Source organism: Jaculus jaculus, chromosome 10 (assembly GCF_020740685.1).
Source record: "Jaculus jaculus isolate mJacJac1 chromosome 10, mJacJac1.mat.Y.cur, whole genome shotgun sequence".
NCBI lineage: Eukaryota > Metazoa > Chordata > Mammalia > Rodentia > Dipodidae > Jaculus > Jaculus jaculus.
Window position 1 is genome coordinate 55,276,548 of NC_059111.1, and position 25,955 is coordinate 55,302,502.

A 25,955-nucleotide genomic window follows, 5' to 3' on the forward strand; every position below is an offset into this window, starting at 1 on the left:
AATGTGTCATTGTGGGCAGTCAGCTATTTTTTTCTTGTTTGTTTCTTTGTTTTATTGATGGATCTTGGTTCTTGTCAGTTTTCTCTGCTGTCTGTAAAACAAAGCAGATTCTCCAAGAGTGAGAGAGCACCATGCTGTATTTATTACCATGGTTTTGTAGTATATTTTGAAATCAGGTATGATGATACTACCAATAGTAAGTAGTCTTTTTACTGAGGACATTTTTGGATATCCAAGGCCTTTTGTGCTTCCATGTGAACTTTGAGACTATTTTTTCTTTTTCTGTGATAAATGGTAGTGGAAATGAGATTGGAATTTCATTGAGTCTATATATTACTTTTAATAGGATGGACATTTTCATGATATTCTTCTGATACATAAGCATATATCTTTTCATTTTCTGCTTCCTTAGTTTCTTCAATGTTTCAGTTTTTTCATTATAGAGGTCTTTCACTTTCTTGGTTAAGGACATTCCAACATACTTAAGTTATAGTGGCTATTGTAAGTGGGACTGCTTCCTTGATTTATTTCTCTGTATGCTTATCATTGGTATATACAAAGGCTAGTAATTTTTGTTTGTTGACTTTATATCCTGCTACTTTGCTAAAAGAATATATAAACTCTAGAAGTGTTTGGATGGAGTTTTCAGGTCTCTATGTATAGAATCATACCTGCAAATAAAGTTAGTTTGATGACTTCCTTTTTATCCCCTTTATTTCCTTCTTTTGTTATATTACTTGGACTAAGACTTCAGGTACTATGTTAAATAGCAACAGAGAATGGATACCCCTTCTTGTGGTAATGCTTAAAGTCTTTCTCCATTTAATATGCTTTGGGCTTTACATCTGTTGTGTATAGCTCTTATTATCCAACTCAAGCCTTCATGCTTGCAACACAAGCACTTTACCAAATGAGCTATCTCCCCAGCCTGCTGAACATACTCGTATAGCTAAAGTCACTGAGCTGCTAGGACTGAGAATGAAACGTAAGAAATGGCCTCACTTACTCGAGGCTTGTTGACTAAAACTATGTCTCCCCATGTAGTCTCTCATCATCCAGTGTCTAAAACCAGGTATCCTTACTTAGCAGTGGGAGTAGTCTGAGGTGTGAAGGTGAAAATCACAAAGGATTCCTGGGCCACAGCTCTGAGGTCATATAATATATCTCTTATATATTTTGTTGGTTGAATCACAACTGAAAGGGGAAGTCCAGATTCATGGTGTGATGATGAAGTACTGCCTTTGGACTTCCTTTTTTAAACATTTCCGCATGTTCTGAGTTTGAGAAGGACTATTATTATTACTTATCATAACATTGACATGTAAACCCTTTATACTGGCCAGGTTCTTTCCTGAGAAGTACCAGGGCTGTTTCCTTGTGACAACATTTAGAGTTGGCTCCCATCTGATATATCTTTCACAGAAGATAAAATCTGAATTTTTCCTCCAAGGGCTTTTGAAAACTAGACAGCCAGGGCACTTAGAAGCATACGGTTGGTTTCAAATAATACCTGATGAATTCTGTATTGTGGAAGCAGTATCTGCCACAGAGCAATCTTGTCATTTGTGCTTCAACACATTTCCTTACTTGTCTGAAATTAAAAATCATCTGGGACAGGCCATGGTGGCACACACCTGTAATCCCAGAACTCTGAAGTAGGGTTTTGGGGTAGAGGCAGGAGTACTGCAAGTTCAAAGCCAGCCATGGCTACATGAAAAGACTGAAATTTAATTCCTTTATATATATATACTCTCTTTTGAAATATTCTTTTGTAATATCTTGTTAACTACTCATAGAGAAATTTGGTTTACTGACCTGAATAACCTGTTACAGTAATAAGAAATGATATTAGTGTAAAAATTATGGAGAGGGAAGTAGACAACAAACATATCAGTGTGGCTAGCTTCCAAGGATTGTCAGGTTGTCACAGATACTTCTTTTTGCTTTCCATTGAAATGCACCTTTTCCTTATAAGAAAGGAGCAGTTTTATGGGGAAAGTAGCATATTTGTAAAAGATACAATCCATTTCCATTAAAATCATTATCATTGATATTTTCAGTTTTTCTAGTAATATGTACATTTCTAAATTAGTGAGTTTTAAAATTATTAGAAAAATGATATGGCTTTTTTCTTGCTTTCTGGAACAAAATTGTGCTTGCCAGACTCATCAGTTTTCTTTTCTGCTTTGATGTAAACCTGGATATACATTTATTTAAAAACTTGAGAAAGAGAGGGATGAGTAGAGATGCACAACACTCCCTTGCCTTTCACAGAAGAACCTTCTTTGGTGTGTGGCTATATTTTGAAGTGAGAGAACTCTGCAAATCAGCAGGGAGGAGATTGAGACTTTGTTTCAGAGACCTTGGACAATAGCATGTTGAAAGAGCCAGCTCCATAGCCAGGGGAGGAGGCCTCTTCCTGCTGCAGAGTAAGAATAAGCCTCCCAACAATCTTTTGCCAGTGAGGATGCCGGCCATTTAAATTACTGAAAACTTTCACAATCCTCACCAACTTGAAGCCTAGCTATGGAAGTAACTTAAAATTTACACAGTGTCTTTGGAAAAGGATCTCACATCATATGTAGTGTGTACTCAGGGTTCCATCTTTAGAATTGAACTCTTGTTTGAGTTTGGAGTGCTCCACGGGTCTGAAATCCTTGTATGTTTCCATCTGAAACTCCATACATACTGGGGTGCATACTGAGATGCCTTGAGACTGCAACATATCAGAGTGTGATCTAAATTTGCTGAGTGCCCTACACTGCAGGAAATGGATGTTAAGGCACACAGAAGAATGGAGAGTACTGTCTTGAGAACTGGAAGGTGAGGCATTTGCCATCCAAGACCAAGAACATGGTCAGCAGTTTATGGTACTGGCCAATGTCAGGATTGAAGGCAGACACCCATGCAGTTCCTGCTGCCCCTGGACTAGGCCCACACCTGTTAGAGAGGGAGCAGGTGCATTGATTTCAGGTGTTGTCTTACCTGTAGTTACCTGTTGAGGGAGCACTGAATGTGGCCTCAACACCTTTTAATACCAGCACCAGGGAGATGGAGGCAGGGTAGACCAAGAGTTTAAGGTGTGCCCTGATTACAGCAACAAATGCGAAGATGTAGAGAAAGACAACACTTAGTCACTGCTGGTGGGATTGGTGCAGCTACTAGTGTGGAGGTACCTCAAAAAACTAAAATTAGGTGCTGGAAAGATGGCATATTGGTTAAGGCATTCCCCAGTATCCTTTTGTAAGCCAGATGCACAAGATGGCACATGTGTCTGGAGTTTATTTGCAGTGGTTAGAGGTCCTGGTACATCTGTTCCCTCCTTCCTCCCCCGCAAATAAATAAATATTTTTTGAAAAAATCTAAAAATAAAACTTAAGTAGGACCAGCTATACTATTCTTGGGTATAAACCTGAAGGATTCTAAGACAGCATACCACAAATAGCACCTTCTTTACCATTCCTGGGTAAATATCTGGAGGATTCTAAAGCAGCATGCCACAACTAGAAGTGTTACCAATCCTGGATATAAACATGAAGGATTCTAAGCATGCCACAAGTAGGACCAGCTATACGATTTCTGGGTATATATCTGAAGGATTAAGACAGCATGCCACAAGTAGTGTGTCAGGACAATAGACACTTACAAACTTGCTAAGAGAGAAGACCTGAGGTTGCTATCCTGCCCAAGGACATGAGGCTAGTCAGTCTTGCTTGCTAAAGATAAGAACTACATGTACTCAGGTTTGGAATTTCTCCCTTGTACACCCCCTCCCCAGTTCTTTGTGTAAATTACAGCTGCTCCCTGCCATTTGCTTGCTTCTGCTTTTCACTGAAAGTATAAATTAGAATTACACACAGTGCTCATGCTCAGAATCTTTTAAGAGGTATCCTGGCTCCAGACCACACATGAATAAATTTCTTTTCCATCCAATTTGGTGTCAGGTCAATTTTTGGAGACATGTTTCCCACATCATTTAGAGGTCTCAACGAGATCCCCTCACCAAGACTCCTGTTGGTCAGGGGCTGCCACTCCGAGACTATGTGGCCCACTGCAGATCCCTGGAACTGGGAAACGAGCACCCCCAACACCCTCCCTTAGGCAAAGATCAGTGTGCTCACTCTAAGAGGAGAGGCCATTGGAAGAACGAATGGGAGGAAGGAGTTAGCATGTCCAGGAAAGACCCCAGGAGAGGGATTCATTCAAACCTGCAGTTACAGCTTCCATGCAGGCACAAGCCCCTAGTACGGAGAGCCCTGTTGGGACTCTGACTCTGACTGAGGATGACCCAGCTCACTTGAAGTTGGCCTCCATGAGCCTATGGTCAGACTTGATCTTGTGGGGGAGACCAAACCATGGACTTCATTTTGGACACTGGTGCAGTTTTCTCCACTATAATCACTCCTGATGCAAGACTTACCAAAGAATCCATTACCATCATAGGAGCCATGTGGATCACCAGGAAATGCTGATTCTGTGAACCACAAGAGTGCTCAGTAGGAGGCCACTTGGTCCATCATTGATTCCTGTATGTGCCTGAGGCCCTAGAACCTTTACTAGGGAGAGACTTTTTATCTAGACAAAAGTGACCATGGACTTGGTTCCCATGACCAACCCTGGCTTCCTGCCTGTATTGATGCTGGAAATCCACCCAGAGGAGGAATGGAGACGTCACCAAAAGACAGCAAATGAAAACTCTCAGGATGCCACAAATATTAACTGGTACCTGGAGTAGTTTCCCAGGTCTGGGACATACATGGAGGGGATGACCTTGCCAGAGGCCACCCACCAGTGGTGATTGCACTAAAACCAAATATCACCCTAGTGAGGCAGAAAGAATACCCAGTTTTCCTGGAAGCCTGCTTTGGAATAGCCCAACACATTAACTCAAAAATGAGGGAGCCCTGTGAGAAATCCAGTCTCCATGGTATTACTACCTTGCTCCTGGTAAAGAAGCCAAGGACCAGCCGGGCGTGGTGGCGCACGCCTTTAATCCCAGCACTTGGGAGGCAGAGGTAGGAGGATTACTGTGAGGCCACCCTGAGACTCCATAGTGAATTCCAGGTAAGCCTGGGCTAGAGTGAGACACTATCTCGAAAAACCAAAAAAAAAAAAAAAAAAAAAGAAGCCAAGGACCAATCATTACCAACCAATCCAAGACCTTCCCAGGGTCAATGATGCCGCTGAGACCCTGCATCTTGGGGTCCCTAATCCATATACCTTGCTGAATCTGATACCCCCAACAACCTATGTCTTCATGTGCCTGGACCTGAAGGATGCCTTCTGCCTAATATTAGTAGAAATAAGTCAGCCTCTGTTCGCCTTTAATGGGAAGACCTAGAGACTGGTTGAAAGGGGCAACTGACATGGACACGTCTGCAACAAGGGCTCAAAACCTCCCCTCCCATTTAGTGGGAGGCACTGGCAAAGGATTTAGCAAATTGCTGACCTGCTGTGTGCCCCATCTTCCAGTGTGACAATCTGCTGCTAGCAGCTCCGACCAGAGAATTCTACAAGAAGGACACTGAAGAGCTGCTGTGTTTCCTACAGGAGACAGGATGTAAGGTCCCTAAGCAGAAGGCTCAGGTTTGTTAGGAAGAGGTCCTTAAGATTGCTAATACATTTGACAAGAGCAGGTTCAAAAACCAGTCACAGTGCCTGTAATTTTAACTTGCTTGACTTAATTTAAAATCTTAAATCTCTTAATCCAATATCTTTAGCTAAGCACATCAGTCCATAACAAATTTAACCTCTCTGAGCCTGGGCAGCAGAACACAGCCCCCCAGCCATTATGCTAGTAGCCCAGTTCCAACAAAGTCTTCTGTAGTCTTTCCTTCCCCTTAGAAAGCTCTAAAGCCAAACCACAAAGTTCAATACTGTCTGCACTTAGCATTCTCAAACTCATCAGAATAGTCCATAAAACTTGGCTTACCACTCCAGAAGGTGTCTTCAGTTGGAATCGCCAAGTCCATGTCCATTCCTCCAAAAACAAATTTCCAAAAGACTAACATCCACATGGTCAGGTTCATCTCAGCCCACTCCTGGGTACCAACTTCTGTAGCAAACAGCTTTAGGTTCACTGAGATGAACTTCTAGACCAGGCACAGTTATGGAGGAAGGGATTTATTAAAGCTTACAGATTCAGGGGAAGTTCCATAATGGGAAAAGAAGCTGGCCTGTTTTCATAGCACCAAATACACAGAGAGAAGCTCAAGCCTAAAAGCGAAAAGCCACATATCACAACACACTTCAGGAACTCCAGCTAGGCACACTTTGCATATCTTTAGATTGAAATCTCAAACCTACCACCACACCTTAAAGATCTGCCCAGGGGAATGAAGTCCTTTAGTAACTACAACCCAGGGAGACAAGACAGAAGAGAGTTCTGATGCTCTTGCCAATTTTGTTAGGATTTGCCCTGGCAGGAATTGTGGCTACCAGTAACAACATCATAGGCTTCCAACAAGTACAGCATAATCAACTGTCTAGCCAGATTCAAGATAATCTGACCATTGTCCAGCAGACCATAGACACCCTCTAGAAGCAAACAGACTCCCTGGCATTGGTGGTCCTGCAGAACTGGAAAAGACTAGATTTGATTATGGCAGAGAACGGGGGAATATGTGTGTTCTTTGGTGAAGAATGTTGCCAATCAATGTGGGGTAAGATAAAATGCTAGGAAATTATTAGAAAGAATTAAGGCTAGGAGCATAAAGGAAGGTACACAATGAGAAGCTGTTTGGGCAACATGGTAACCCTGGCTTGTGCCCGTGAAAGGCCCCTAACTATGATCATATTAGGCCTACTGTTCCAGCACCCTGCATTCTTAACCTTCTAACTAGGTTTGTCAAGAATCAAATAAAGGCAGTAAAATTGTAGGTGTTAGGCCAAGAATAACAAAGAGTTCCTACAAGATAAGATAAAAGACAGGTATTATATAAGTGAAGAGGAGGAGTTGTGGCAGAACAATGGAAAATTACAAAGTTGCTGGAAAAGAAGACCTGACATTGCTACGGCAACCCCCTTCCTGCCCAAGGTCATGAGCCCTCCCAGTCCTGTTTGCTAAAAGATAAGAACTGCAGGGCAGGCGGAAGAGATGGCGTATTGGTTAAGTGCTTGCCTGTGAAGCCTAAGGACCCCTGTTTGAGGCTTGATTCTCTAGGACCCACATAAGCCAGATGCACAATGTGGCACATGCATATAGAGTTCGTTTGCAGTGGCTGGAGGCCCCGGCATACCCATTCTCTCTCTCTCTCTCTCTCTCTTCCTCTTTCTCTGTCTGTTGCTCTCAAATAAATAAATAAAAATAATAATAAAAAAAGAATTGCAGGGCTGGAGAGATGACTTAGTAGTTAAGGCACTTGCCTGTGAAGTTTAAGGACTCATGCCTGACTCTCCAGATCCATATTGTTGCAGTCCGATTCGCATTGCTGTTAGAAATCACCCAACCAAGAGGAGCTTCTGGGAAAAAGAGGTTGATTTTGGCTTTCAGGCTCGAGGGGAAGCTCCACGATGGCAAGGGAAAATGATGGCGTGAGCAGAGGGTAGACATCACCCCCTGGCTAACATAAGGTGGGACACAGCAACAGGAGGGTGTGCCAAACATTGGCATGGGGAAACTGGCTATAAAGCCCATAAGCCCGCCCCCAACAATACACTCCCTCCTGGAGGCATTAATTCCCAAATATCCATCAGCTGGAGAGCTAGCATTCACAACACCTAAGTTTATGGGGGGCACCTGAATCAAATCACCACATTCCGCCCCATAAACTGATAATCATACATGATGTAAAATGCAATGCATTCATCTCATTTTAAAAGTCCCCATAGATTTTATCAATTCCAAAGATGTTCATACATCCCCATAGCTCAAGATCTTTTAACTGAGCCATAATACCAAAAAATAACCTCAAAAAACCCATAATGGCACAGAATAAATATTCACACTACAAAAGATGGCATTGGGCATAGCAAAGAAACATTCAACCAATACAAGATGTAAAACAACCAGGGCAAACATCTGTAGCTTCAAGTCCAACAACTCTAGCCAGTGACAAATCTTCAAGTCCGATAATTCTAACCAGCAACAAGTCTCTGGGATTCCAATTCCGCGCCTCCAGCTAGGCTACTCACAGTCCTGGAAAACTTCATCGGGGCTGGCAGCTCCTTGGCAGCCATCTCATGGTCCCGACATCTCCACTGGGTCTCCACTGCAAGCCACGGCTCATCCTCATGGCCCCATGGGGTCTCTATGCAGGCAACCAGCAAACCCGCTTCACACTGCCCATGGCCATTTCCAAAACACAAGACCGTGTTGCAAACTCAATGACCCTTTTCCAGCATTTCTTATACTCCAATAGGGTGCCAATTTGTTAATCCAGGGGGGAATAAAGCAGACTTTGAAGAACAGGACACTCCTTGAGCACTCAGGCCCCTTCTAAAGAGTCTACATTCTTCTGTTGCCCCAGCGCAGGTCAGCTAGCCCAGTCTCATAGGTTGTAATCTTTCAGTTGCAGCTGAACAGGCAACAGTTCACCCAAAGATTTTTCTTTCTGTGCCATATCCCTCTGCACACACCAGTTCATTTTTACGCAAAGCAACCCTGCACAACTTCTCAGGAAATGGGCACAAGAGCAAGCTTCTCACACAAACTGCTAGCCCAGTCCAGGCAAAGCTTTTTCTCACCCTCATAAGCCAAACCTTACACTTCATAGTTCTTACTGCATTCAGGTCTTGCAGCTCAGACAAGATTAGTCCATCAAGCTGTGCTTATAGCACTGCAAGGCATCTCTTAGGCCAAGGTTTCAACCCCTTCCACATTCCTCTTGAAAACCAGCTCCAAAAAGCCAGTCACAGTCAGGTGTCTAGCAGCAACCCCACTCCTGGTACCACTTTACTGTTTTAGTCCGGTTCGCATTGCTGTTAGAAATCACCCAACCAAGAGGAGCTTCTGGGAAAAAGAGGTTTATTTTGGCTTTCAGGCTTGAGGGGAAGCTCCACAATGGCAGGGGAAAATGGTGGCATGAGCAGAGGGTGGACATCATCCCCTGGCTAACATAAGGTGGGACACAGCAACAGGAGGGTGTGCCAAACATTGGCATGGGGAAACTGGCTATAAAGCCCATAAGCCCGCCCCCAACAATACACTTCCTCCAGGAGGCATTAATTCACAAATATCCATCAGCTGGGGAGCTAGCATCCACAACACCTAAGTTTATGAGGGGCACCTGAATCAAACCACCACACAGATCCCATGTACTCCAGATGCACAAGGTAATGCAAGTGTGTGCAAGGTCCCACCTGTGCACAGGATGGCATACATGTCTGGAGTTTGGATGAAGTAGCTGGAGGCTGTGGTGTGTCAGTGCTCTCTCACACTCTCTGTCTCATAAAAAAATACAAAAATTAAAAAAAATTAAAATAAGAACTGTACATTCTCAGTTTTGGAATTTCTTCCTTGTAGACCCCTTTCCCCACCTCCTTGTGCAAATTGCTGCTGCTAACCACCACATATATGCTTCTGGAACATATGCTTGCTTGCTTGCTTCCCCTTTTCACTGAAACCATAAATTAGAAGTATATACTGGGATCAGGGCCAGAGACTTTCGGGAGGTATCCTGGATCTGGACTGTGCATGAATAAATCTCTTTTCCAACCAGTTTGGTGTCAGGTTGGTTTCTGGAGGGATGTTTCCCACATCAGTAGGAGGGGGTATACTATTTCTAGGTATAAACCTGAAGGATTAAGACAGTATGCCACAAGATACTTGTATCTTTTTGTGGCTGAACTATTCACTATAGCCAAGATACAGAACCAGTTTACATGTCAAGTTAACAGATGAATGGGTAAAGAAACTGTGGTATAGATAGCTAATTTTGGGCTGGAGAGATGGCTTAGTGGTTAAGCGCCTGCCTGTGAAGCCTAAGGACCCCGGTTCGAGGCTCGGTTCCCCAGGTCCCACGTTAGCCAGATGCACAAGGGGGCACACGTGTCTGGAGTTCGTTTGCAGTGGCTGGAAGCCCTGGCGTGCCCATTCTCTCTCTCTCCCTCTATCTGTCTTTCGCTCTCAAATAAATAAATAAAAAAATAGCTAATTTTATTCATAATAAAGAAAAGGGAAAATATGACATCAGTAGGAAAAATGTGTGGAACTAGAGATCAAGATGTTAAATAAGCCAGTTAGAGAAGTAAGCTTATTCTCATAGGCAGTCTCATTCTCAATCTCTCCCTCTCCCTCCCCCTCTGTCTCTTTCTCAATCTCTCTCTCTCTCTCTCTCTCTCTGTGTGTGTGTGTGTGTGTGATGAAATGGAACTATGAGAGGAGAGGAAAAGGTCTAAAGCAAGGGGGAAGGGGAAACAAAAGAGTCATTGAATATATGTGACAAAGCAGAAGAGACTATGGGGGGAGGAAGAGGATGATAAAGATGGGAGAGAAAATGAAGGTGGATAGTTGGTGATGAATAAGAACAAAGTAATAAATATATAGCGAGAGACACGCTATAGAGCCATAGTTCAAAAACACAGCAATGGAACAGAATAGAGATCCAAGAAATAAAACACATCTACATCCAACTGTGTTGTGTCACAGATTCCTCTGAATTGAAGAAAGGAAGCAGGTAGTAATTCAAGCCTTGGAGACCTGAACTTAAAGGTCATTCAACCACTCTCCAAGGTTATGAAGGTTATGTTAAATAGAAACTGAAACATCCCTTCTTGGGAGGGTCAGTAAGCTCCTGAGATTCAGGAAATCAACAAGTCTGGGAAAGGGTTGCAAGACCCCAACCCAAGGCTATCTAAAGGGGGAGACTGCTTGGGGAAGGGACTCTCAACCAGCCTAGCTGCCTGCAGGTTGTGCAGTGAGCTCCAGAGATGCAGCTTCTGTGAGTCATCACCTATGCTGGGGTGGCCTTTTAGGTGATGCAGCTGCCTTTGAGTAGGCCATTGCTCCTATAAACAATGCTTCACCCTGCTCTTCAAGAAAAGCACCAACAGCATACACTGGAGAAAGGACAGCCTCCTCAACAAAAAAGTTGGATGTGTACATGTAGAAGATTGAAACTTGATCCTTATTTTTCACTGTACAAAAATCAACTCACAATGGTTAAGGCCAAAATGGAACTGACACGACTAGAAGAAAACATACAACAAACATTTTAAGACGTTGATACAGGCAATGATTTTCTGGAGAGGACCCCCAAAGCCCAGGAAACAAGCAAAAAATGGCAAAAGGGATTGCATAAAACTAAAAAGCTGCACAGCAAAGGAGAAGAAATCAGAATGGAGAAAACCAGAATGGAAGAAAATGCCTGCCAACTACTCATCTAACAAGAGTTTAGTATCCAGAACACAAAGAGCTGGGTGTGGTGGTGCACACCATTAATCCCAGCACTCAGGAGGCAAAGGTAGGAGAATAACTGTGAGTTCAAGGCTACCCTTAGACTAAATAGTGAATTCCAGGTCAGCCTGAGCTAGAGCGAGACCCTACTGCAAGAAACAAAACAAAACAGAATATAGAACTCAAAAACATAAATAACTAACCTGATTTAAAAATGAGCAAATTCTTTGAAGACAAATTTCACAAGATGGCATACAAATGGCTAGCAAATGTATGTAAGCATGTTCCCTATCATTATCACAGATGCAAACCAAAGCTACAGTGCGATGCCATGTCACCCCAGCTATAGTAGCCATAATAAAAAACTGCAAATGCTGGTGCAGATGTGAAAAGTGAAGTCACAGTAACAGGAGGGATGTGTTTTAGTACAGTAACTATAGAGAACACTGTAGTTGTTACTCAGAAAGATAAAAGAATCATCACATAATCCAATATATATCCAAACACAATGAAACCAACACACAAAATAGATGCCTACTTATTCATGTTTAGTTTAGTAGTGCACCTGAGATACATATCTGCCTAGGTATTCACCCACAGAGGAAAGATTTGGTGCATAAACATGGTGGGATAGTATTTAATCATAGAAAAGAATGAAATAAGGCTGGGTATATTGCTCAGTGTTAAGAGTGCTTGCCTACCCTGTGGTTGATCTTCAGTAGCACAAGTAAACGAGAGTTAAGAAAATGAAATGCCTGCAGTAAAATGAAATGGGAGGATGTCACATGAACTAAACCTTACACAGACAAGTACCACACATTTTCCCTCAGGGTGAAGCTAAAAATAATAAACTCAACCTGAATGTAGAATAATGCTTATTAAGGATTGGGAAGAGTTGCTGTGGAAAAGGAAAAAAGTGGCTGGATTTGATCATTGCATAGTGAACTCTGTTAATACATACAGTTAAAATGTGTTAATAAAAACAAGACCTTCTATTCCACAGGAGAGTAATTCAGAAATGTGTACAAGGAGAAGCCAGAATTTTAAACAATTTATTTTTCCTTAGCAGTTGGCAAACTTGTTCTCCAATAATCCTGTTTTCTACCCACCAATCCAGAACCATAATTTTCTTCCTATTTCTTTTTTTCTTATTTATTTATTTATTTTTTGTTTTTTCAAGCTCGAGTTCAGGCTGACACCTGGAATTCGCTATGTAGTCTCAGGGTGGACTCAAACTCACAATGATTCTCCTACCTCTGCTTCCCGAGTGCTGGGACTAAAGGTGTGTGCCACCACGCCCAGCTTTCTTCCTATTTCTTGAACTTCCTTTAGTCATGTACCTGTTCTCTTTCTTGGTGTTACTGATAACTCAGGGAGAACTAGGCTGTTTTTATATTTTGTTGAAACAGATGGGGCTTCCAACACTCAGGTTTCAGTTGCTATAAAACCAAGCATCAAGTGTGGTGTTTTAAATTGCTGTGGAATAAGATAAGCCTAATTTTATAATTTAAACTTGAAGCTTTTACAAGCAAAATTTGTGAATGATTTTATTTATTTTAAGATAACACTATAATAAGAGTTTATAAATTCTCTGTGCCAGCTTGGACGCTGACCATTGAGAAGTAGATGCCTTTCTGTGCCAGCAACTGTTGGTGGGTGCCATGCTCCTTGACCTTGCCATTCTGAATCACCACTATTAGGTCTGCATTCTGGATGGTGGACAGACGGTGAGCAATCACAATGCAGGTGCGGCCTTCTCTGGCTTTATCCAGGGCTTCCTGAACAACCTGTTAATGAATCCAACAAAAGCTTTGATCTAGACTCTTAATAAGATTTAGCATTAAGTTGAACTTCTTACCATCCTAACAAAACCAACTGTTCTACTTCCTTTTTCAATCTCTGAATCTTTGGATTTGTGTATGTGTATTTTACACAGTTAGGCATTGTAGTCTGCATTGCTATTATTTGCTTTTAGTTATCATTCACAGATATTCCATGATCTAAATAGTCCTCACAAGCATTTACATTTTAGTTTTTCTTTTCTTAATATTTATTTTTATTTGTTTATTAGAGAGATAGAGAATGGGCATGTCAGGGCCTCTAGCCACTGCATGTGAACACCAGATGCATGCACCATCTTGTGCATCTGACTTACGTGGGGCCTGGAAAATTGAATCTGGATCCTTAGGCTTCACAGGCAAGCACCTTAACCATCTCTCCAGCCCAGCATTTACATTTTCTAACTAATGCTACGTCATTTTATTTAGTTCTCATTTAGTTCCTTTTCCAGTTGTTCATTATTATAGTTAATATGCTAGTAGTTATTCATGAAGCTTTTCTCTTTGTTATAAAATACATATTCATTATATATATACATATACATATGTATGTATGTGTATATATATATATATGTATGTATGTGTGTATTTCTATATATATATTTTTTTTAATACAAATGTTCTAGCACTTCACAATAGCCACTACCTAAATTATAATGTTTCCCCTGTATTAGTTTTCATCACAGTAAAGAGTAAAAATACATTTTATATTTATTAGTTTAATTGGACAAATGTGTGAGACCAGACCTTTTCACTTTCAGTGTCCAGAGCTGATGTAGCTTCATCCAGCAGCAGGATTTGGGGTTTTCTGATGAGGGCCCGTGCAATAGCAATCCTCTGCTTTTGACCTCCTGAGAGCTGTGTCCCTTTATCTCCCACTCTTGTTTCATATTTCTGCAAGTTAGACAGAAAATTATAGATAGAATATTAAATAAACTTTTAGTTAACACTTGACAATTCTATTTATAGAGAAAACATTTACAGTCAATAAAAGGTTCTGTAACAAAATAGTTGTACATTTAATACTATATATTTTTTTAAAAAATTGTTTATTATTTTTATTTATTTATTTGAGAGTGACAGACAGAAAAGAGACAGGTAGAGAGAGAGAGGGAGAGGGAGAGAGAGAGAGAGAGAGAGAATGGGCATGCCAGGGCCTCCAGCCACTGCAGACGAACTCCACATGTGTGCACCCCCTTGTGCATCTGGCTAACGTGGGTCCTGGGGAGTTGAGCCTCGAACCAGGGTTCTTAGGCTTCACAGGCAAGTGCTTAACCTCTAAGCCATCTCTCCAGCCCTAATACTATATTTTACACTTTATGGAATGTTTGTTTTCAAAACTGAACTTGATAGCTAGTAACTTTAACTGTCCATGGTGTTGTCATAGAAATTTGAGTGATCAGCTCTTGAATTCCTGTCACTATCATATGGCCACCTGGTATGTTGTCAGTGGAGTCCTAAGAATATGCATTGCTTATGGCAGATGACCCATATGGAGTCTAGTTTAGTGTTCTTGAATATTTTAGTGAGATTCACTTAAATGTTCACTAAGTTTCTGCTACATTTAGAAATATGGGAAATACGAAAACAAATTCAGATTTGTTCCTCGCTGAAAGGACTTACACACACAGCACTCAAGTTGGTTGTAAATACATGTTATAAAAAAATAGAAGAGAGAGGACAAGAAAGGAAGAAGGAAAAAAGGGAGCTAAATGTAGGAAAGAAATCCTAGGAAGCTAGAATTTGAGTCAACATGGGAGGCTGAGTATAAGGAAAGTGAAAGGAAAAAAGCAAACGAAAACACTGGATTTGATCTCAACAGAGACTGTTTGTTGAAGCACAGTGTGGGGCTGTAACCTTCCCATGGGATGGAGGCTGAAACACTGAGCTAGGCTGGGGTTCAAGCTTATAAGGAGAATCCTAAGAAAAACAGACTGAACCAGGCACAGGTCCAAAGAAAGAAGATAAGGAACTGTAGTTATTTATGTCCTTGCTCAGAATAGGCATTTTCCGCAAAAAAAATGTGTAAGGGAGGGTGTCCCAGATGGTTTCTATTCCATCAAGGCCTTCTAAGCTAAGGAAAGTACATCAGTCAGGGGAGTTGTCAGGCCTGTCTGGGACTGACTGCCTCAGATGTTTCTCCAAGGCCTTCTAGTCTTAGGGACAGTTATTAATCTTTTAGTTCCCTCTGGTTTTCAGGGAGGTCATTAACCCTTTACTGGGGGGAAAAAAAAACCAGAATGAATAGAGATGCTATTATAGTGGGATCAGCTTGCAAAGTTTGCATAATGACCTATATCTTGTTAGTTTCCCTAGGTCCAACATAATTTCTATTAAAAAGGTGGAGCTTTAACATTTTTCCTTTCACAATGAAACCTAATGTTTGAGTCAAGCAATCCTAATCATACAGAGTTTAAAGGTATTTTTGAGTGTGATTCATTTCTGATTATAACAGAATATGAAAGCAAAATTAATTAATCTCTACTTCAGTTTCTCCTTGAATTCTGGATGAATACCAAAAAGTGAAGTGCCACCACTTTTCCTTTTAGAGACCTCAAAGTCATCTTTCCACAACTAATTAAATGTGATTAAAAATCACCTTTCCATAATTTATTATATATGGTTAAAATTACATGTGAAACAGAATGAACCACATACTTAAAGGTAAAATGTAAAACAATAAAGGTTTGTAAAAGGAAAACATTAAACCGGGCATGGTGGTGCATGCCTTTAATCCCAGCACTTGGGAGGCAGAAGGGGTGGGGTGGTGCTGGAGGGAACTGGGGAATTAGCTCCTTGGCCTTCCCCAGGGGGATTCTCTTTGGTGGGGACCGGGGAAGAAAGCAGAAAAGATTAAAACAAAAAATAAGACCAAACAGGGCTAGCTAGGTAGTTTAGAGGTTAAAACACTTGCTTACAAAACCTGTCAACCCAGGTTCAATTTCCCAGTTACCCATGCAAAAGCCAGATGCACAAAGTAGCACATGCGTTTGGAGTCTGTTTGTAGTGCCAGGATGTCTCAGTCGCTCGCTGGCTCACTAGTTCTTTCTTTATCTCGCTCTCTTTTGCAAGTAGTTTTTTTAAGACCTAATATGGGATGATCATATGGCTCAGTAACACTACTGCTGTGTGTTCATTTCAGAAAAATAATTTAGATTCATTCCAAAACACCCAAGTAGGGAATGATTCTGGTAAGCTTCTGCAGGATGAAGGCTGAATTCTGCTTCACCTATGCCATGAATACCACTCAGCAGTAAAACAGAATGACTTACAAATACATATAATTTCAGGTGATTATACACTGAATGAGAAAAGTGAATCCTACAAGTTTGCATACTACATGTGCTTATATAATATTCTCAGAGTAGAAAAGCTGTATAAATGGAGAATAGATCAGTAGTTGCCAGAAGTTGGGAAGAGTGAAGGTGAGAGGAAGGTTTGTGTGACTAGAAAATGGCCACACAGGGGCTCTTCATAGTGAGGGAATGTTCTACATCTTGAGTGTGTTGTGTCAGGTTATATGAGTCCACACTTGGCACTGCAACTGCACAAGACCAGGTACACACAGACACAAATAAGTAAACTCACATGGGGTAATGTCTCGATGAAAGAGTGTATGTTGGCAGCTTTGGCTGCTCTCACGATCTCATCATGCGACACGACCCTGCTGTTGTCTCCATAGGCGATGTTCTCGCTGATGCTGCAGTCAAACAGGATGGGCTCCTGGGACACGATACCCAGTTGTGCTCGGAGCCACTGCACATTCAGTTGCTTTGCTTCCTGACCATCTATGAGCTGAAGAATAGAAGACCACAAACTAAGTCTTTTAAAAGGAAAAGGGGGGGGGGAACGATCACAATAGGATGTGACTAAATTTATAAAGAGCAGAGGTATCTGACCTTTTGGCTTCTTTGGGCCAAATTGATGAAGGAAATCTGTTTTGAGCCACACATTAAATATGCAAACATGAAAGCTGGCAAGCAAAAGATAGTCTCTGCAAAATTTTTTATATCAGCCAGTACAGATAGACAAAAAAAAAAAAAAAAAATCATCAGGATGTGATCCTAATTTTGCAGCATCCTGTTTGGAGAGTGCTTTAAAATCACTGAGCAGATGACAAATGGGTGATTATTAATAAAGAAAATGAACATATCTAAGCAATGAAACCTCAATGACTTATTTATTTATTTATTATTAGAAAGAGAGGGAAAATGGGCATATGGGCATGCCAGGGCCTCTGGCTACTGCAAATGAACTCCAGGCACATGTACCACCATGTGCATCTGGCTTACATGGGATCTGGGGAATTGAACCTGGGTCTTTAGTCTTTGCAGGCAAATGCCTTAACCACTAAGCAATCTCTCCAGCCCCTCACTGACATTTTTGATATTTTTATTTTAAGATTAAAGAAATGAAGGCACCATAAAACAAGTGGAAGTCTGGAAAGATAGCTCAACCGTTAAGACCACTCACTGCACAGGCATGATAGCCTGAGACCACCAGAGTATGATTCCCCAGCATTCATGTAAACAACTGTGTACGGGGAGCAGAAACCAAAGAATCATTGGGACTCACTGACCAAAATAAGTAAATAAATAAAAATAATGGTGAAAACAGCAGCTCTAAGTTGAGTGAGAGATTTTTGACTCAATGAAACAGGTGGATGAGTGAAAAAAGGATGGCACCTGATATACTATTCTGGCCTTTGCACTTGTGTTTACATCTGCACACATACACATAATATCACACTCACATCATATCACACACCACAGTACTCTACATACACATGCAAAAAAGTCATGAGTATAATATTTGACATTGCATTTGAGAAATTAATACATCAACATGTGGTTTGACAGAAGTCGCTGTGGTTTTCAGTGAATTCTTAAGATGCTTATTAGGCATTTTGGTTCTACTTTTACTCCTAGTGAGCTGCATTCTGGAAAACAGTTGCTCACAGATGTAGGTGCTGTCAAAAACTGATGACACAAATAAGGCATGACTGAAGCAAGGGATGTATGTCTCTGGGAGACAGTATCTATACAAGTCTAGAGAAGAGACATGAGGAAATTTTTCTTTAAGTTGAATATCAGATTGCAACTCTATATATTCCATTTGAAAATTAGCAGGTAGCATATTTGTGTCCCCTGAAAATTAAGTTACAAATATACTAAAAAATTATTATTTCCCAATAAATCTTGAAACCTGTTTTCAAATTCTTATACCAAATTGAAAAGCAAGGCTACATGTTCTTCATTTAATTTTCTTTCTTAGTGAGGCCACTTGTTACAAATGGTATTTAGCTGTCATGTTGGAGTACATAAAATGCCTTAATTTGAACTTGCCATAATTTCATAATTTCAGTTTAATTTGTGAAGCTGTTATGATTTGAAATGTATTGATAAGTTGATTTTTTACCCTCCTAATTTATGTGAGCAGTTAAATCCATGTAAAATGCTAATTTTGTAAGTCAGTTTTTCATTGTCAAGTTCTGTGACAAATTTTGTTCGTGATACCATAAATAATAACTTGTTATAAATCATAATTTTCAACATTTGGCCTTGAGTTATCCCTCTTTCTTCTGAAAAGTAAATGATGTTGCTGTAGTCAGCATCAAACTTTTAAGGACTTCTTGGGATTGGTGATGATCCCTTGGCCCTTATGAAATTCAATATTGATAATATGCATGACAGTATCTATTTTTTATGACTCTGCAATAAAATTTTCTTGACATACTATGCAATCATAATTAAATGTGAGGTTGAAGTGGCAATAGCATCATATTGTATTAATTTTACAAGTCCCTCTTTTTTTAACCTACCTTCTCCAAGGTACTATCAGTGACTGTGTCAGACACATTTACAATGAATAAAGAAATTGCTTTAACATTTTTTTTTACTACTTCTTACAAGTTTCTTTATTTATCTGTGTCTCTTAATGGCACTAAAACATCCATTTCTTTGAGTGGTGGTGTATTTGCCACAAATACCTCTCATACAGGTGACAAGTAGAGCTGCATTTGTAGCATCTGTGCTGTCACCCATTACCAAAGAATGAAACAAAATTAGAAGTTCTTCTGTTAAATCCATTTGATAGATTTTTCCAATTTCTTCAGTTCATTGGCTGTAGTCTTGTGAGACAAACTGACTTCAACAATACTCTCCCCCTGTTGTAGAGCATAGTATATCTGCCATGCTTTTCATATGTTGCTTAATAAACTCACCATCAGTAAATTTTTTTTTTTTTTTTTTTGCTGTTAAGTATGCTACCATATAACTTGGTTTTACGATAGCATTTGAGTTATAACTTTAAAAAAATTTTGTTCAGAAGAGATGTTTTTTGCAGTTTTACATAGAATACCTTTTCAGTATCTTAAAAACTTGCACAAATTCCCAAAATATTAACGGAGTGCCTTACTATTTGCTTTGACAAAAAAGTCATCTTTTCACTTCTCATTTGACAATCTTCCTTCACCTCTAATTTTTCTCCCCCTGCTTTTTTGAGGTAGGGTCTCACTCTAGCCCAGGCTGACTGGAGTTCACTCTGTAGTCCCAGTCTAGCCTCAAATTTAACAATAATCCTCCTACCTCTGCTCCCAGATTGTGCGATTAAAGGCATGCATCACCACCCGAGCTGTAATTTTCCTTTTTTGCGGGGTCCTATTTCTATCAAACATTGCCAAAGCCATGCTGGGACCAAATAAATAATAATAAAAGACTATATTTACTCTTATGAAAGTTATTTGACAACAGAATAGAAAGCAAGGTTTCCATCCTTCTACATCTCAGCTGATTATAAAGCACAGTGGGTGATACATGTGGTGAGGCCAGGTGTGGCAAGACCCTTAGTAATCAAATAAAAATATTTACCTGTCTTCTAAATAACATTAGATGCCTATCATTAGCAGTGGTAGGTTAAAATGTGGATAATAATTGCTTCACTGCAAACACAGCTATTGTCTCTAATGCCAGTTCATTAGTGTACACTTGGAAGATAATACACTGGAAGCCACACATCTCCTTTAAACTGAAGCCATGCATATGTACAAATAGTGAGAGCATACATTGTTTATTTTGAATGGTGACATGAGTGACATGATGTCATCTACAAAGATCACACTTGAGAACTGTGTAGTTGAGTGCCAAAAAATATCACAGAACTTGTGATATTTAAATGTTTATGATTTTGTGTTGAGCCTCATTCATAGGTATCCTGGGCACAGATTGTACATCCCTGGTCTAGAAGATTATGGTAATGTGCATCACAAGTTAGGAAACACTGTGCCTCATTGAAAGACATTTTTTAAAACATTTTTATTTATTTATTTATTTGAGAGAGACAGACACAGAGAGAAAGACAGATAGAGGGAGAGAGAGAGAATGGGCGCGCCAGGGCTTCCAGCCTCTGCAAACGAACTCCAGACACGTGCGCCCCCTTGTGCATCTGGCTAACGTGGGAACTGGGGAACCGAGCCTCGAACCGGGGTCCTTAGGCTTCACAGGCAAGCGCTTAACCACTAAGCCATCTCTCCAGCCCGAAAGACATTTTTAATGACAAATTAGGTTATCCTTATCTTGGTCTAGATGGTAAAATAATAACAAACCTGGATTTGTCTTTCAATACTCCTCCTTGTCCCTATCTGTCTATATTAGGCACTCATGTCAATCTCTTGCTTTAGAAAGTATATATCAAAATCTCACACTCAGATTTGCTGTCCTCACTTTAACTTGGCTTTGTTTTTTGTTTTTTTTAAGGTAGGGTCTCACCGTAGCCCAGGCTGACCTGGAATTCACTCTGTATTCTCAGGGTGACCTCAAACTCATGGCACTCCTCCTACCTCTGCCTCCTGAGTGCTGGGATTAAAAGTGTGTACCACCATGCCTGGCTCAACTTGACTTTATCCCCTCTTCCCTAGGCACACCAAGGGGGAAAAAGCTGATTCTGAAGTTTTTTTTTAATTGCTTTTTTTTCTTTAAAAGCTACTAGCTCTACACTTTTCTCACTGTTGGTTGATTGTATAATTGGAAGTAGTCTACCATGTCACAGGTTATAGGTGCTGTCTCCAGGAATTGCAGGTACAGATTACAGAGATATATCTTCACTGAAGAAAGATAGTTATATGCCAAAAAGCTATGATGAAAGCCAAGTGTGAGAAATCTGGAGGCTGAGGGTCAAAATTCAGGATTAGATAGATAAGGGTAAGCAGAAGGCTGTGGGCACCTGCCTGTCCTGGAAGTCAACTTTTAATTTGGCAAGTCTGTGGTGCACTCTGGTTGCCTCCCTGCTTTTCTCTCTTTCTCTAAGAACTGTCAGCCTTCAACTTCTATGAACAATAAAGAGCTACAAAGAGCAGTGTCTTTGAAAGAATGACTTAAATTTTTTTATTTATTTATTTGAAAGTGACAGAGAGAGAAAGAGGGAGAGGGAGGGAGGGAGAGAGGGAGGGAGAGAGAGAGAAAGAAAGAGAGAGAGAGAAAGAATGGGTACACCAGGGCCTCCAGCCACTGCAAACAAATTCTGGATGCATATGCCACCTTGTGCATCTGTCTTACGTGGGTACTGGGGAATTGAGGCTTGAACCAGGGTCCTTAGGCTTCACAGGCAAGAACTTAACCGCTAAGCCATCTCTCCAGATGAATTTTGTTGGTGGTTGCATTCTTGTTTGGATTTCTGTGTGCGTGTATGTGTGTGGGTGGGGGGGTCATGTACTCCTTGCTGCCTTCATAAGATAGTAATGTTTTTTTTGGAGGCCTAAGCTGACCCAAAAGGCTCATAAAGATGCTGGAAGTCAACTTTAGATGCTGTATTTCCTGAGCTAGACTACGTTTTAGATGTCTGTTTTATTGTCTCCATACAGTTGTCTGACATGGGTGTCAGTATGGAGTCTAGAGAACATGGTCATTGTATTAAGCAGAATTATTGGCATCCACCCATCAAACTGTTTCTGTTAAGATAATATTGGTTTGGCCACATAAAATAAAACTTTAAGTCAATATACAAAGAAAGTATGCTCACCACTCTTCCACCCAGGGGGTCATAGAACCTCTCAAGGAGCTGGACCACTGTGCTCTTTCCACAGCCACTGCTGCCCACCAGGGCCAGCGTCTGACCCTTCTTCACCTCGAGACTCAGCCCCTGAAGCACTGGCACGTTTGGCCGAGTGGGATAGTTGAACATGACTTCATTAAATGTCACACTTCCTTCAAACTTATCCTAAAATTGTTTATAATATTTTATTATGATTATTAGAATTAAAAGTATTATTTTAAGGAAATTTTACCAAAATCTCTAGTAAGGAAATATGAGATGCATACTTAGTGTAGTGCTGGCACCAGTTAACATTGAGAGCAAGTTATCAGTATATGAAATAAATATTATGCAATTATGAGCTAGGTACAAAGTTATTAATCAAAGACATATTATCTAAACTCAACTTCTGGTTTCTGTAAGATAAGCATTTCATCACTTCCTCAGCTGCTGAGCCTCAGTCAAGCCAGTGACCAAGGGCTCAATGGCATAGCACATGGTATAGCAGTCTGTAGTCATAGTGCACAGAAGCTTCTTTCTCTCTGTCTCTCTCCTCATCTCACACACTAAGCACAATAATTTTCTCAGAATACTAAATACCTGTAAAATGTCCTTTACCTCTACTGCTTTTTGGGCACCACAATGTGCAGCAGCTTATGATATACAAGTAACACTGTGATCTGAGTTTATCTTTGTAGATAAATAGAACACAGGATTATTGCTCTCATTGTGAATAAAGCCACTTCTTATCAACCATAACTCAGCCATTGTGATCAAGACCAAACTGCTAACTGCATCAGAATGACTAAGCAGTATGCATGTTCTTTCATATTGTCAAAATCATTCAGTTCTGGTATATGTGATTTTTCTTTGGTTTAAATTGAGTTAAAATTATAAAGTGCCAAGTAATTTGGTCAGATATCAGCCATATAAATATTACAAAATAGTATATGTCTGTGTAATCACTACCAATCATATTACAATCTAGCACAGAGAAAATCTTTAGGAAAAAAGTTAAATATTCATCAGGAGGAAGAAAACTTACAGGCCATACACCCTCTCTACTGTAGCTGTCAATCAAAGGCTGTCTCTCAAACAGGCAGAACAAGTGGGCTGCAGACAGCTTGGCTTTAGTGTAGTCTGGAGCAAATGAACTAGCATGCCCTAGAGCCACTGCACCGAACACAATCGCTGAGAACACCCTAGAGGGATTAAAAAGGATCTCATGTAATTAGCTTCATAATGTTTGAAAGTCCAAAGACAAACTTCTCACTCCCTTAAATTATCATTTTCCCGAAACCACACACATTGCCATGAAATTCCAGGAACATAGAGAAGCAATATCCACTGCCTCAGGGTTTTGTTTTCTTCTTTTTCCTTCCATAGTCTCCACAGGACTGGAACTCTGATACTACTGCTAGAAAACATTAGGAAAACAACTCAAGATATTTATGTAGGCAGTGATTTTCAAGATAGGACCCCCAATGCCCAGGAAACATTAGCAAAAACAGGAAATGGGATAGTATCAATCTAAAAAGCTTCTATACTCCAAAAGGAACAATCAACAGTAAAGTAATAGCCTATGGAATAGGAGAAAATACTTGCCAAATGTTCATCTAACAGGGGAGAAAATATTTGCCAACTATTCACCTATCAGAAACTTAACCTTCATAATATTTGAAGAACTCATAGGGCATTAAAGTATAAGTAATCTAACCAGGCGTGGTAGTGCAGGCCTTTAATCCCAGCATTTAGGGGACAGAAATAGGAGCATTGCCATAAATTCAAGGCCACCCTGAGATTACAGAGTGAATTCCAGGTCAGTTTAGGCTAGAGTGAGACCCTACCTCAAAAAAACAATAAATAAGCCAATATAAAAATAGAAAAATGATCCAAAGAGATGATACTTTTTTGTGGGGGGGTAGTCTGAAGTAGGGTTTCATTATAGCCCAGGCTGACTTGGAATTCACTATGTAGCCTCAGGGTGGCCTCAAATTCATGGTGGTCCTCTGCCTGCCAAGTGCTGGGATAAAGGCATGGACCACAACACCCAGTGCTAAGATATACTTCTTAAAAGAAATACAAATAGCTTCTGGTTTTTGATAAGGTTTGGCTAATAGAAGGCTTGAGCAGGTTGTGGGCAAGCTGGACTTGTTTTTTTCAGTCCGTTTTTTGTCAGATTGCTTACATTATCCCAGACCTTTTACCAAGACCACAGAAGGGCTCTCACAGTCCTCTTCCTCTTGTCCTTTAGACTCAGTTCCTAGCTGGGTACTACCAAGGCATTAACCACCCTCCAGGGCACTCTTCACCTTAACACTTCCCAAGCCTTTGCCAACAGACTGTTTAGCAAACTCCTTATTACATCATTTGTGATGACTTTTATGTCTTGCTGAGATCTTGACTGATACAAATATTATGTATACATTTGTTATATTTTAATTTTGGATGGAAAAAAAGAGTGGCTCCTAAACTCTTTTCTTGACCTCATTTCAAAAAATAAAAGATTATTTACCTCTTTTTTTAAAAATTACCCCACCAGAGCAGAAATATTCAGATGATTCTAGAAGTAGTAGCTTCTGCTATATAGATCAGCCATTCTTATATATTAAACACTAAAAGCTTGGCTGGGGAGATGATTTAGCAGTTTAAGATGCTCATTTGCAAGCCCACCCACTGGAGTTTGAGTCTCCTTAGTGCCTAGGTAAAATCAGATGCAATGGTAGAATCTGGGTTTGTAATCCCAATGCATCTCTGGAATGGGAAGCTAAACCAGGGGAATCCTGAAGCAGCAGGAGACACCCTGTCTCAAAAGAAGATGAAAGTAGAGGAGAAACACGTGGAGAGTGCCCTCTGACCTCCACATCTGCATGATTCTGCCATATGCAACTCATATATATGCATCAAATGCACACATACATAAATAAAAATTTAAAACAAAAAACAGGAGTAGCTTCCTTCTTTAAAGTATGATCTGCAATTTAAATGAATATACATAACTTATTTTGAAAAGAATGTATCAATCAGATGGTGGGGCTAACTGAGAGATGGCTTAGCAGTTAAGGCACTTGCCTGCAAAGCCAAAGGACCAGGTTTGATTCCTCAGGACCTACATAAGCCAGATGCACAAGATGGCACATGTGTCTGTAGTTCATTTGCAGCAGCTAGAGGCCCTAGTGTGCCCATTATCTCTGTTCCTCCTCCCCCCCCACATCAAATAAATAAATATATATTTTGTTTTGTTTTGTTTTTTTTCAAGGTAGGGTCTCACTGTAGCCCAGGCTGTCCTGGAATTCACTATGTAGCCCCAAGGTGGCCTTGAACTCACGGTACTGCTCCTACCTCTGCCTCCCCAGTGCTGGGATTAAAGGTGTGTGCCACCCCTCCTGACTTTAAAATAATATATACACATGATATTAAAGACCACAAACTCAAAGCAGTTAGTTAAATTAAAGTTAAGGAGGGTAGATATATATATATATATATGTGTGTGTGTGTGTGTGTGTGTGTGTGTGTGTGTGTGTGTGTATGTAAGTATGTAAATAAAACCAAATATATGTCTGTGTGCATATATATATATATACACACACATACACACACACACACACACATATTTGGTTTTTCGAGGTAGGGTTTCACTCTAATCAAGGCTGTCCTGGATTCACTATGTAATCTTAGGGTGGCCTCAAACTCATGGTGATCCTTCTACCTCTGCTTCCCAAGTTCTGGTTTTAAAGGCATGCACCACCACACCT

General features: G+C 40.5%; 1 protein-coding gene across 6 annotated transcripts in view; it reads right to left on the minus strand.

Annotated features, from left to right (window-relative positions):
* Positions 1-12,855: 12,855 nt before the first annotated feature.
* Abcb4 (ATP binding cassette subfamily B member 4) overlaps positions 12,856-25,955 on the minus strand; it is a 71,044-nt gene continuing 57,944 nt past the window's right edge. For all 6 annotated transcript variants that reach the window (XM_045160933.1, XM_045160932.1, XM_045160934.1 and 3 more), the window contains 5 exons: positions 23,246-23,402; positions 22,189-22,386; positions 16,762-16,968; positions 13,921-14,067; positions 12,856-13,122 (listed from right to left, as the gene is read on the minus strand). In XM_045160933.1, coding sequence (XP_045016868.1) covers positions 12,916-13,122; positions 13,921-14,067; positions 16,762-16,968; positions 22,189-22,386; positions 23,246-23,402 — 916 coding nt within the window. In that variant the 3' untranslated portion in view covers positions 12,856-12,915. The remainder of the gene's footprint in view (positions 13,123-13,920; positions 14,068-16,761; positions 16,969-22,188; positions 22,387-23,245; positions 23,403-25,955) is intronic.